The sequence below is a fragment of the Sinocyclocheilus anshuiensis genome, unplaced genomic scaffold (genome assembly GCF_001515605.1).
Source record: "Sinocyclocheilus anshuiensis isolate Anshui unplaced genomic scaffold, SAMN03320099.WGS_v1.1 scaffold1891, whole genome shotgun sequence".
Classification (NCBI taxonomy): Eukaryota; Metazoa; Chordata; class Actinopteri; order Cypriniformes; family Cyprinidae; genus Sinocyclocheilus; species Sinocyclocheilus anshuiensis.
Genome location: NW_015549560.1, coordinates 734,318 through 747,928, shown reverse-complemented (window position 1 = coordinate 747,928; position 13,611 = coordinate 734,318). Strand labels below are relative to the sequence as shown.

General features: G+C 35.8%; 1 protein-coding gene across 1 annotated transcript in view; it reads right to left on the bottom strand.

Moving 5' to 3' along the window:
* LOC107657164 (Ral GTPase activating protein catalytic subunit alpha 2) overlaps positions 1 to 5,445 on the bottom strand; it is a 198,486-nt gene extending 193,041 nt beyond the window's left edge. Inside the window, exon 1 of the mRNA XM_016445189.1 lies at positions 5,251 to 5,445. Within this exon, the coding sequence (XP_016300675.1) occupies positions 5,251 to 5,356 (106 nt within the window). The 5' untranslated portion in view covers positions 5,357 to 5,445. The remainder of the gene's footprint in view (positions 1 to 5,250) is intronic.
* Between the last annotated feature and the right edge of the window lie 8,166 nt (positions 5,446 to 13,611).

The window sequence follows — 13,611 nt, the reverse complement described above, 5'->3', positions numbered from 1 at the left end:
ATCTGATTAATGAGTTTATGGTCACCGAATATGTTTTTCTGAGGTAAATGTGACGTTACGTGACATTGTTTACAAGCCGTTATATTGACGTCTTTGCGCGGCTGAAATGCTGATTGAGCCATTACATGAGACAGAATACGGATTGTAAAGTTGTACTCTTTCTTTTAACTTACCTTTGGATGTTTAGTCATGTTTATTTTGTGCTGAAACTGGTATTAATGTGGAGGAGATGATCAGTTCATGTGCGCCTCATGCTGCCGCGTCTGTTGAACTGAGGCGCTACAGCGATCTGTCACTCCACATTAAACAGCGCCAAAACGGCATTTATTTTTTGAATGCTGCAATTCAATGGACAGAATTTGAAATCTGAGACTTTGTTTCATATTAACAGTACCAAAGCACAATGCTTATTGCGATTTATTGGATGGGAGGTGTCCTTCAACGTTCGGTCCATTAACTGAAAACAGGCTAGACTAATCGATTCTTGGGACTTAAGAGTTGATATCGTTCCATAAAAATGAGAATCGATTAATATCGAGACCCTACTTGCAAGCGCTACGGAGGCAGGATTTTATTTTATTTTTTTTCAGTTGAGATGCTTTGGTTGCCGTCATACAGAATAGCCACTGAAGTAATGTGCAAGACGCATCACAAATGAAATGTTGCATGCATTATTTTTCATATCAATATTAACTTCTCCATTGTCGTTCAGTCGTAGGACAAGTAGGATGTGACAGTTGGTCAGTGTGGTATTTGCCCCGCCCCTCCTCCACTGTGACTGGATGGCTGACTGAAAACTGCCAGTGATGAGCGATGCATTTTGCCCAAAGTTGAACATTCATTATTGCTTTGTTGTGCTGCTGGCTTTTTAAAAAACACGGCACTCCCATTGAAAACTATGGAAAAAATATGCCTCGGGAAAAAATGGTTTGGTGGATACTAGGGGTCGACCGATATGTGTTTTTCAGGGCCGATGCCGATACCGATACTGATTATTACAGATCAAGTAGACCGATAACCAATATTTGGGGTCGACCGATATGTGTTTTTCAGGGCCGATACCGATTATTACAGATCAAGTAGACCGATAACCGATATTTTGAACCGATATATATGTCTGGTGTAAAAATTTAAATTAATGTCAAAATTAAGAATAACAAGTGCTCTGACAAAAACTGCCTTCCCTGGTGTTGGTTGAGTGTAGTACTCCCACACTGCACTTTTTACTCTTGTCTTCCTCTGTGCATCCATCTACAATAAGGGTAATATAAAGAGAGAGTTAAAAGTGGGGCCACTGTATGCTTCACGATTAAGCCTATGAATACTGTACTACAGTATTGGGGAAATGTAAGTATCTGGCTTCAATAATTTACATGTTAGAAATGTATGTGTAAAAGCATAATTTCTCATAATTCCTCAATTCTTTTCTGATGACTAAAACATAACCTACAATAGTAGAGGTGACTATTCAATTAAGGGTTTAATCTCATCAGCATCAGTGAGCCAATAAGCCTGCAGCACTAGCCGGTGTGTTCGACTAGAAGAGGTGCGGCGCAGATCTATCTTCCGCGAGAGCGATTCGAAAGCGCACGGAGCAATCTGCTCTTTTTAGCTCTCGTGGTACTGTAATACACCGATCGGTCTGCACAATCGGTCTGCGTCACGTCGAACACACCTACTAGTTAACACCGGTTACACTCAGAGATGTGGCGCACACATGAAGCTGTAGTGTGAATGCGTCCCAGCCCCCATAGATGTAAGGCTACATTTACACTGGCGCGTTTATGTTTTAAAATGAAAACGATCCTCGTCGTACTGGCGTTTCCACTGCGTTTCAAGCCGGCTTTCCACTATCTCCGACAAACGACAAGCAACAGACCGGTCATTCATTTCCAATGGAGAGTAGCGCGGGAGCTGCGTGGAGTTCCGATCATATGCAGATGTCCGTTCATACTAATGTTACACGACCGAAAGCGCGTGTTATGTGACCATTCATGCAAACTGTAGCATCATGCTACATAAGACAATAAATAAGATTTACATTCCGCTTTTACTCAAAACTCACTTTGAACCACCATCGAGTGTTTGTAATAACTTCCGATTGCCGTCTAATGAGTGTTTTGGCCATGTAATGTTGCTGAAATTAAATATGGTATTACCTCTGAGTCAGAGCAGCGATCATGGAAGAGAGAACACAAGCAGACAGCGCTGAAGCTGCTAATGCTCATCAGTAAATCAGTGGAAAATAAATAGAAATCATGATTCTGTCTGAGCTATGCGTTTTAACACGAACACTAACTAGTGTAAATGTAGCCTAACAGATGTGTAAACTGAAGACTATTTGAGCTTTATTAAAACTATTTTGAACTGATTTATTGTGTTGGCTATATTTTGTTCCTTTGTGCAGTGGCTCAGGAGATGAGTCTTTGAGTTTGTATAAACATCAACAAGCTGAAAAATAAAACCAAAGTTTTTTTTTTTTTTAGATAATGTAATCTTGTTCAAATTGATTTCATCAAAATTGGTATCGAAAAAAATATCGTTCAGGAACCGGTATCGAAGTCAAGGTATCGGTATCGATATCGAATTTTTTTTTTACCGATACCCAGCCCTACTCAGCAGCATGAAAAATAAAAAAAAAATGTCAAACTGTGAACGAGTAAGGGTGCCACCGTTATATTGTGTGTACATTGTATTGTTTGGGTCAGAACTGTGGTACGTTTGCATCAAAGTGGCAGCTGTTTACTAGAAATGTACCAGACTAGCCGACTAGTCAACTGCGAGTAAACAATGAAAATGTTACTTGTTTATTTATTTTATAAATAAAGCTTCAAAGGCTACATTCAGAATACCATCATGTCAATGTTACATTTTAAATACAATACATTCTGTTGAAAAGCGTGTATCTGGAACAGAAATTCATTATAGTTCAGACCTTGAATTCATTTTCTTTGTGTCGATGGGTTCAGAGAAATGTAGGGGTGTGCGATAATGACATAAAATTACATCTCTATATTTTCTGGAATTTTGTCTATAACGATAGACAATATTTGAGTGTGTTATTGTGCTGGTATAAGAGATATAAAATCATTTAAATTTATTTTTACATTTTATGGGCATTTTTTGTTTCCAAACATATGGCAGTTCGCAGAGGCCATGCACTTATTTTTTTATTTATTGTTTTAATTACCAATTTTGACATTTTTGATCATTATTTTTGACTATGAGTGCATAAATGACACATTTTACGTTTAACTTAAGCTAATAGGCCTATTTAAACCATTTTATGTTGCATTTCATGTTGCATTGCAAACATTGCTTTTATAGGAACCAGCAATTTGGCCAACAGCATTAAAACACCAGCTCCTTTAATGGGCAAAAGGACACTGGTGAAGGTTCTACTTAGGCAGATTTTTCTGTACATGATTCATTAACTAGGCCTAAAAATAACAATTATGCAACAAACACTGATGTCAAATCATATTTGATATTACAAGCAATCAAACAAACAAATAACAGCACACAAGATAAAACAGAAAAGTGAGAAAAAAACAAACAAAATAAAAGCAGGCCACTAATGGCGCTTCTCTGTAGCTCCATCACTCATCCTCATTTCCTGTCCACACAGGAAGCAGCCTGTGAGAGGAAATTCTTCCAGCATTGTGAGCGTATGAGATCCTAATAACAGCTGATGAGCCAGACCAGTTTTATCTAACTCCTAATACACGACTACAAAAACACACGGGAAGTCACAGACAGCATCCTCTGGCCTCTGACCTCTGCTCACCTGTCCTGACACTCAACCAGAAATGAGTCAGCAGGAAAAGCACTGACAAACTGTTCATAATAAGACTGGCTTTCTGAATTATTATTTTGTTTTTTAGACTTGCATTTGTGTTTGTAATTTGTTATTTTGTTTCAGAATTGTGATTTGCTTTGCACTTCTCGGCCACCGTACTGAACCCTGCGAGACTGCTTTAAAATTCACTAAGATATATTACAGAGTGAAAAACTGAAACAGCCTGCAGTTAAAAAGAAATTAATAAATAAATAGATAAGATGCTCAGTGAAGTTTAAAGGTGAAACAAAGCACAAGTACTGAGATTTCACATGCATCTGGTTCCGAGTCAGTCACCACAGGTGAGCGATCAGTGATGGTGCCCAAAAAAACTGCCTGGAAGTTCTGAAACAGGACAAGAGTTGCTGACAGTTCACTGCATTCACACTGAACACAGATGATTTTCAGACACTAGAGTAAGTGATGTTGTTACACCTGTTTCTCTTGTGATCAGATGAGCTCAGTACACTTGATCATAGAAACTGACACGCATCAAATTACACACATCATTTAAATGCCACGACTTAGCACAGATTAATTCACTTATTTAAAAAAAATATTGATACACAGCTCACATGCACTGAGAGAAAACCAGCTCATCATTACAGGAAAATGTGTATAAGTTCATATAATGTAGGCTACAACAAATTACCACACATAGCAGTGTCTATTGTTGTATACACACATATCTACTGTATGTGTCATGTCTGTTGTTTGTGTATCATGTACACATTCACAAATCAGAGTTGTTGTTTATAAACTCTGGATATTCACAACTATAAAAAGGTGTTATATCCATTGTTTACATATTTGGTATATACTCACACATATATACACGCAAAGTGTGTGATGTCTTTTGTTTATAAATTCTGCAAATATATTCACAGACATATCAGTGTGTGACACTGTTTATATAGTAGTGTAGTATATAGTGTCATGTCTGATGTGTGTGATATGTGAATACATACCAAATATATAACAATAGACATGACACACCTCATATGTGTGAACTTATACCGCAAAGATAAACAACACACATGTCATTTGTTAATATATTTGGTATATATTCTGAATATAGTGCACAGACATAACGTTACATGTGTATTATCTCTGTTGTTTATATATTTGATATATACATTCACACACTTATCAGCGTGTCAGGTCTGCTGTTTATGTAATATATACTGACACATAACAGGCTGTCAGGTCTGTTGTTGATGTAGCACGATAAGCTAGCTAACGCTAATCATTCAATCCATACATTATCGATCACAAATGGTGTATCGCACACATTACAGCCCGTTTCACATTCAAGCGGCCATCTGATCATCGCTGTGGCATTAAACCCACAGAAACTCGTGCTGTGGGAAATATGTCTGTGAATGTTTCAGTCCTGTCAGAGTCCCACTCACCTAACAGCGCGCGCAGATGCTTCAGACGCGTGAAAACATCCTTCTTTGGGTCCAGAACTTTCTGTGTAGATTTCTTGACGTCTCCATAACCCCTTCGAGTGAACATTCCGCTGTAAAAGGCGATTCTGTAGCCGCTTTTACCTTCCTTTCACCATTCAGACCTGTGTGTCTCTTGTGTGTATGTGTGAAGAACAGCAGCTTACTGACTTGACTGACCGACGACGGGGCGCCAGATCCTCTGGAAAAGATCCCCCTGTGAGGACAACCTGCCAGATTTAGACCGTTTTCACACATGACTGCTTGCATATTTGCTCTCGCCTAATTAAGCTGATATTGACTAACCTAAAAAGTCACACACAAAAGGCAAAAGTACTAGAAAAAAACTTAAGTAAACGCATTTTTATTAAACTATGTTTAGGCTTTGTGCAGTCACAAGTGGCCATATCTTGACAAAAAAATAAAAAATTGACGAAAAATCTACGAAAAACAGAACACATCTTATCTGCATTTAGTAGTTCATGATGTACATTCATGCATTATGATACATCCTTATGCTAAAGAGAGCACTAAGGTGAATTGACATTATATTTTATTCAAAAACACATATCGGGTGTTTTGGAAAATATGGCAACACGCACCGCCGTTGTGGGTGTGTAAATACGGAAGCACACCGACAGACAGGCAATTACACTTCATATTATTAGTAGTATTAGCATCAGTATTAGTATTAACATTATTACAGGAAAAAAATGTCATTTCAAACTTGAAATTAAAATAAGTAAATAAATAAATAAACATTTGGTATATTTGCCTAGTTTCATCAAATTAGCAATAAAATGTATAGGTCCTAATATTATGTATTGTGCTATTATTTCACAGTACGACTACAAGATATGACGTAACCCAGGGCTTCAGACGTGTCAGGTGTAGCTGCAGTGATAGAGTGTACTGGCTCGCCACCTGGTGTTTGACTTTGACATTGAAAGAAGGAAAGAAAGAAAGAAAGAAAGAAAGAAAGAAAGAAAGGAAGAAAAAGATTGTAAAAGACAAAAAAACAGACTATATGTATGTATGTATATTAGTTCAGATCATTTAAAAGGAAAAGGAAAAGTTTATTGTTGTTGTTTAGTTATTATAGACTACAGTATAGTGTAACAAAGTACTATCTATCTATCTATCTATCTATCTATCTATCTATCTATCTATCTATCTATCTATCGTGCTGGGTAGTAATTGATTACATGTAATCTGGATTACGTAATCCAATTCCAAAAATTAAATGCTTGTATATTACATTTACGTAGTTACAGTTCCTTTTTATGGATTATAGGATTATATTATTCACATAATGGCAGTAAATTGTTCATAATGTATTTATTCTCCCTAATTCCTCTCTCTCTCTCTCTCTCTCTCTCTCTCTCTGTTCATAATGTATTTATTCTCCCTAATTCCTCTCTCTCTCTCTCTCTCTCTCTCTCTCTCTCAAATTGAACTGGGTTTTAAAGTGCTTATAAAAGCAAGGATAAGGCATGATTTTATTTTGTATCTATCTATGATGGAGGCGGACAAGTTTGAAGACATTTGGAGTGTAGAAAATTTGTTGTGTCGGGCTGAAAATGATGTATTGTTTTTCGCTGAGAATATTGTATAATCTAATGAGGTGTTTTGTATAGAATGTGAGTTTTCTTATAATTTTGTATTAAATAAAGTGATATAAATGTAAATCTCTCTCTCTCTCTCTCTCTCTCTCTCTTTAATTATCTTTTCTAAAAACCCTACCATTTAGCTTTGACTATATTCACAAATGTTATGTAAATAAATTTGCATGCCATGCTTCTGAATTTGAAGTTAATAAAAGCACCTCTCAAGCAATTAGAATTATGCAAGTTACTAAGCACTTTTGTCATCATTTCCAGTGACTTTCAGTAACTGTTGATTCTGGAAGTCTGAAAAAACTAATATTTCAAACCTGGAAGACTTTGGGCACATGTAGTTGTTTTCATGTTTATTAATGTTTGTTTATATAATGCAGGGATTCCCAAACATTTTTGTCAACCTTAAAATATAATATTTACTTGAAATAGCTCAGTGGAAGTTAATATTTCAATCATTTAACAACACATTTACATGTTTACAGTTCTCTGATGTAGTTTATTTGAAACGTTGGCATGCAGGTAAACAAATTAAATATTTATATTTTTAGTGTTCAAGTGTTTAAATTAGTTTTATTTTACATTTTTATGATATAATTAATTACTAGCTTTTTATCAACTCACAAACAGTTCTTAAATTAAGCCTATTTGGGAAGCCCTGGTATAATGTAATGTTTAAGGCATTTTATGATGTTGTCTTTCTCTTCACTTTTTTGTATCAGTATTGTACATTTAATGGTAAGTTTTAAAACAATTTTGATTAAAAAAAAAGCTATCTAAAAGTAATCTAAAAAGTAGTCATATTACATTAAGTTACTAACTACAGTTTTCATCATGTAATCTGCTCTGTCTGTATCTGTCTTTTTAAAGACCCCTGCAGTGGCATGTTGTTTCTGGTATTTCTATTATTTATGTAATATTTATTAGAACACATGGAATTATTATTTAATTTTAAGCATCTTCATTTTCCATTGTAACCTATACTACTGGTCAAAAGTTTTACAATTTTTCAATGTTTATGAAAGAAGTCTCTTATGCTCACCAAAAGCTGCATTTAGTTGGTATAAGATACAGTAAAACAGTAATATTGTGAAATATTATTAGAATTTAAAATATCTGTTTTTTATTTAAATATATTTTACAATGCAATTTATTCCTGTGATGCAAAGGTGAATTTTTAGCAGTCATTGCTCATTCTAATAAATATGAAAAAATATGAAGCAGCACAACTGTTCAACATTGATAATAATCAGAAATGTTTCTTGAGCAGCTAATCAGCATATTAGAATGATTTCTGAAGGATCTCTTGACACTGAAGACTGGAGTAATGATGCTGACAATTCAGCTTTGATCACAGAATACATACATTTTAAAATCAATTCACACAGAATGCAGATTTTTTAAATTTTAATAATATTTCACAATATTTATACTGCATTATTGATCAAATAAATGCAGCCTTAGTAAGCATAAGAGGCTTATTTCAAAAGCATCAAAATATATTATTTCAAACTTTCACTGGTAGTGTATATACAGTAGGCTCATGGAATTTATACTCTATTGCTATTAAGACAATTAAAAAATGAAGGGCCTATGTATAAATTCAGAGTTATATTGTGTAATTCAGATATGAAAGAGAAGTGTGTTAATAGAAATGTTATTCGACTTGCAAGTCATTATTTCATTATTTAACTTAATTGTCAAAATACATAAAAAAATGCCTGTAACTATGGTCTATTTAATTTAATGGTTATTATACAGAAATATATTAAACCCCAGAATGCCATGACTGAGCAATTATGGCAAGCTGTGTAATAAATATATGTCACACACAAAGCTGTCCTGCTGCTCGCTGTATGTGTGTGTGTTGTGTTTGTGTGTGTTGACGGCTGAAGTGCGTTGGGTCAGAGCAGAGCTTTCTCTACTGCTGCCACATACTATCATCTGCCAGTCACTTCAGCTGGACACAAAACCTCACAGTATGCCAGGAACACCTCCTGTGGAGGAACTGAGCTAAAGGTTGCACTGCGCCATATTAGGATCCTGTGATATTACACCACCACCCCAAAAAATGGCTATGCAGCAAATTAACATTGCGAGGCTCACCAGAATCATGTATTTGCAATAGAAGTATGTTCTTTGAATACATTGAATTACAGCTAAAATGTAATCCATGCTATGTCTGATTTGTATACCCATATGGCAAAAAAAAAAGAAAATAAATTCTTATATATTTTCAAATATATTCAAAATATACAAAAACAGGGCCTAATAAATATTGATGTAAATATATTTTCTAACAATACAATTAAAATAATAATAAAAAAAAACATAAAAATAAAAACACTGAAAAGCTGTCACAGTTACTGTGAATCACTGAAATGTGCAATAGAGGCATATACTAAATTGTTAAGGGGTAAATGGCACCTTCACTAATGCAGCCTATAATGTTAATTCAGAGGTGGTGATATCGAAGAGAATGGGTGAAGAAAAAAATGCAGTCAGTTTCAAATCTCTGAATTAAACCAGCTAAACCATTTACCAACATTAGCTACTTCTGCTTAACATTAGACATGTGCATTCATAAAGACAGACATCAGATAGCGTCTTTGAGCAACATGGAGAAAAGCATCTTCGCGGCCTGTTTTCAAACTATTAAAATAAAGCGATGACTTTTAGAAGGAAGGAAGGAAGGAAGGAAGGAAGAAAGAAAGAAAGAAAGAATTATTTATTTAAAACTGCCAATTCATTTTAATTTCAATTGCTGTCCATTTAACCTGTTACCCAAATAGGCTACAGAAGGCTATTTTTGCATTTTACATTTATATTTATGCATTTAGCAGATGCTTCAAAGTGACTTACAAAAAAAGGAGCAAAGCAATTCGTCAAAGAGCCAACAATATTCGTAATATAGACCTACAATGCCAGGTTTATTAGATCAGTGGTTCCCAACCCTGGTCCTGGAGGCACCCCAACACTGCACATTTGACATGTCTCCTTTCTTTCACACACCAGTTTCAGGTCTTGGAGTCTAATGAGCTGATGACCTGAATCAGGTGTGTTTGATTAAGGAGACATGCAAAACATGCAGTGTTGGGGTGCCTCCAGGACCAGGTTTGGGAACCACTGTATTAGACGAATAAAGGCAATCCAGAGAAGAGGAGAAAAGCATTACATTATATTTTTGTGAGCAACAGATCTCCGTAGAATTGTAGAATGCATTAAAATTAGCATCTGTAAATTTGTTCCTATCATAGCCTACTTAACACGTAAGTGTATATTTTTAAATGTAACAGTTCTAGATTAATTATACAGGATGTCTGAAAAATGAGGCCACAGGGTGGCGAGATGACTCCATGAAAAACCCCTCCATGGAAGGCTTGAAAGCACTTGTCTCTACTAAATTCACATGAAGAGCTTGCAAACACTTGACTTTTCTCTTTGTGTGGTTATGTTTTCTCCTTGATGTGAATCAAAGTGTCATTAAAAGTAAACGTATCCGATTAAGATTAAAGGAGAGAGCGGGGCCATATTATTCAGAAACATGTTTACACCGTAAATGAATCGTCACACAGTATCACATCCATGAATAGCAACCGTAGAACTGGATTCTTGTGCAAGAAATAGCCTAAAGTAAATACTTGTCGGTGGTGCTGATTGTCTTTACTCCTACACATTTATTTGGGGAATAAACCGCAACAATTACCACAGCAGCGAGCGCGCTTTTATTTCAACTCAAGGAAAATTATATTCATTATTCATTACTAAAACATTAGCTGGAGTTCTTCAGGTCAGTCACTAAGACAGGTGAAGCCTGTCAAAGCATATGGAATAAAATATAATATTAATATATAATAAAATAATGTGCAATAGAAACACCTCCGTTAAAACAAAAGTAATTGCATATAATATATTAACTTTCACGATAATAACCTTTCTTTCCTTTTCTCACTTATTTCTTCATGTTTTGTCTAGCGTCCGTTTGTCCTCCAGGAGGCGTTTTCAGGTACGTTTCTTTTCTAAGAACAGCTGCAATAAGGTGCACTTACAAAGACATTTAAGTTATGTTTCAGTTTCATACAATCCTAACACGTTGAACACCTTGAAATTAAAACCATATACTAATACAACAGTAAATGTAAATGTTTTTGCTATTTACTTGTGTTGTAACATTTTAAGGGATGCACTTCTGTTTATTAGCATTATTAATTCAAGGGCAAAGTTGAACATATAGGAAGGCTAAATATATATATATATATATATATATATATATATATTGTAAACTAAAACTACAATTAATATTAAACATTCAAATGCATTAATTAAGACTTCCATCCAAAATTCAATGCGCCCATTATAAAACCATGCACACGATTAATTAAAAAGAAAAAAAAAAAACCTCTCCCAAAACACAAGATGTATCTGAGCAGATAATCTACTGTGAAATTAATAAGCATTAGAGAGGGGAATTCTTATAATGGAGGGAAGGTGTTTTTGGCCGAATGCATGGCAGGGGTCTCTGTGTTGAATGTGTAATAAAGACCATAGCAAATGATCTTCAGTTTTTCTTACTCTAGAATCTGATTCCAATTAAATTTGTCATCAGGCACTTACGAATGGAGATAGTAGATGTGTAATCCAAACATCTCTGTCATAATTGAGTTCGGTTAAATGTAACATTACCTGCCCTGTGACTTAATTTAGCGTTTAAACTCATAGATTGACACGGTTTGAACTGTGCATCAGTTAAACTGAGAAGTAATACTGAGAAGTAATCTCAGAAAATAACAGACTAGGAACAGCGCATTTCAAATTGCAGTATTCATCTGACAAACAGATTCTAGTTTTCAACAAGATTGAAATTCAATGTCCTTCAACACGTGGCAGTTATCAGTCAAAAGAGAGACTGTTCTTATGTTTTTATCTTCTTGTGTGTTCTTAATAACTCAACATGTGACTGTGCTGGAAACTCACTGATTTGATTCCAGTTAAGTGAAGGCACACCAGGGTTTTATAGTTAAAACTATATGTGTGTGTGTTTGTGTGTGTGTGTATATATATATATATATATAAGTAACTTTAATTATTTCAGCTAGTTTACAAGGCAACATGTATCAGTTTAAATGTATTATTTCATTTAAATTGATGTTAAATTGATGTCTAAAATAACTGAAGCTAAAATACAAATTAATAAAAACTATAGGGACATATTTTAAAAAAACAAAAAAAACATTTACTAATTTTACTAAAATTGAATTGAAAACAGAAAATGAAAATAAATCCCAAAGATACTAATATAACACTGGGGCACACAAAACAATGTCACAAACATCATAATTACATTTGAATACATGCTGTTAATAAACATACACATAAAAGAAACATAAAGCAGAAATGTTTTTTGTCCTTTTATAATGTCCATGGTTTTATAATGTCCTTTTTTGCTAGTTTTTAAGGGATTGTTTTCAAACTTGTAGCCACAGGGGTGTGAAATAACAAGCACCAGTGGGATTTCACACAAGCCATCATCACACAAACACGCACACACACACACAGGCAGTCCTCTGAAACTCCAGCGTTTTGAACCGGTTTAGCTTCTCTCGGTAAAAACCCAGTCACTTCAGTGAATTATTTCTTTATGTTGACTGAAAATGCTAGAGAGCTCAGCATCATCATTATCTTTCCTTTCCTCCTTGCCTCCGACTGAGCTCTGCGATCGACCTCCTTTTTTTAGGTTTGTTTTATTAGTATCTTCTTGTCGGTGAAAGGCACGGTTTATCACCGCTTTCGGCGGACGGCCGTGAAGACAAAGAGCCTCTTTTCTGATGCGCCGACAGAAAATCGATAGCTGCTTTCCCACAGACGGCTAATTAACGAAGCACTTGTGTCATGTTGGTTCACAGGAAGTGGCTTTATGTCAGACGGTCGTATCGGTTTCAATGCATGAGACACTAAACTACAGATTAAAGTGTCAAGAGGTGAGAAGTAAATATACATGTGCATGCGCACGTATGAGATGATACATTTATTTCCTCTGGTTTCGATCACAAAGTTCTCTAGCTGAAGATTCAGCGGTTGACTGGGGGGAAAAAAGAAGCATTGGGAATGACCAGTCTGGTACACACCGCCGAGAGTGACACTTGTGAATTTCCAGTGCAGACAAGGTGGAAGTACAAACGCTTGATAGATGGCAGGGAATAAAAGGGCTTCTCGTGACAGTCTTTCAGCAAATGTCAGCCTTTCATGGTGTTGAGAACGCCCATTTCATATCTATTACAGCAGGCTTTCCATGGCCGATATTTCATATTTTAGTGCTCGCCGTGCCGCAAATCCTCTGCCAATCTTCCCCATAAGAATCTTTGCCAGCTCCCCCCGACGTATTCTTCCCCTCTGTACCTCGCTCGCTCGCGTCTTTGATGTGACAGAACAAACCACGACCTATTAGGATTAAGGCTTTGAAAAGATCTTTGATGCTGCTCAAGGTTCCTTTAAACTGGCAAACTGACAATATGAGCTGTGTGGAGGCAGGCTTGAATGAGGAGATTGGCTGTCCTCGCCGAGGTCCGCGGCAGCACCTCCGTTCCCCTACCTTCGTTCTCAACCCCTCGCAACACCCCTGAACCTTGCACAAAAAAGAGAGAGAGAGAGAGAGAGTCTCGTATAGCTAAAACCTAGTGTAAGACGTCTACAATTGTGTATTTTGTTGTGG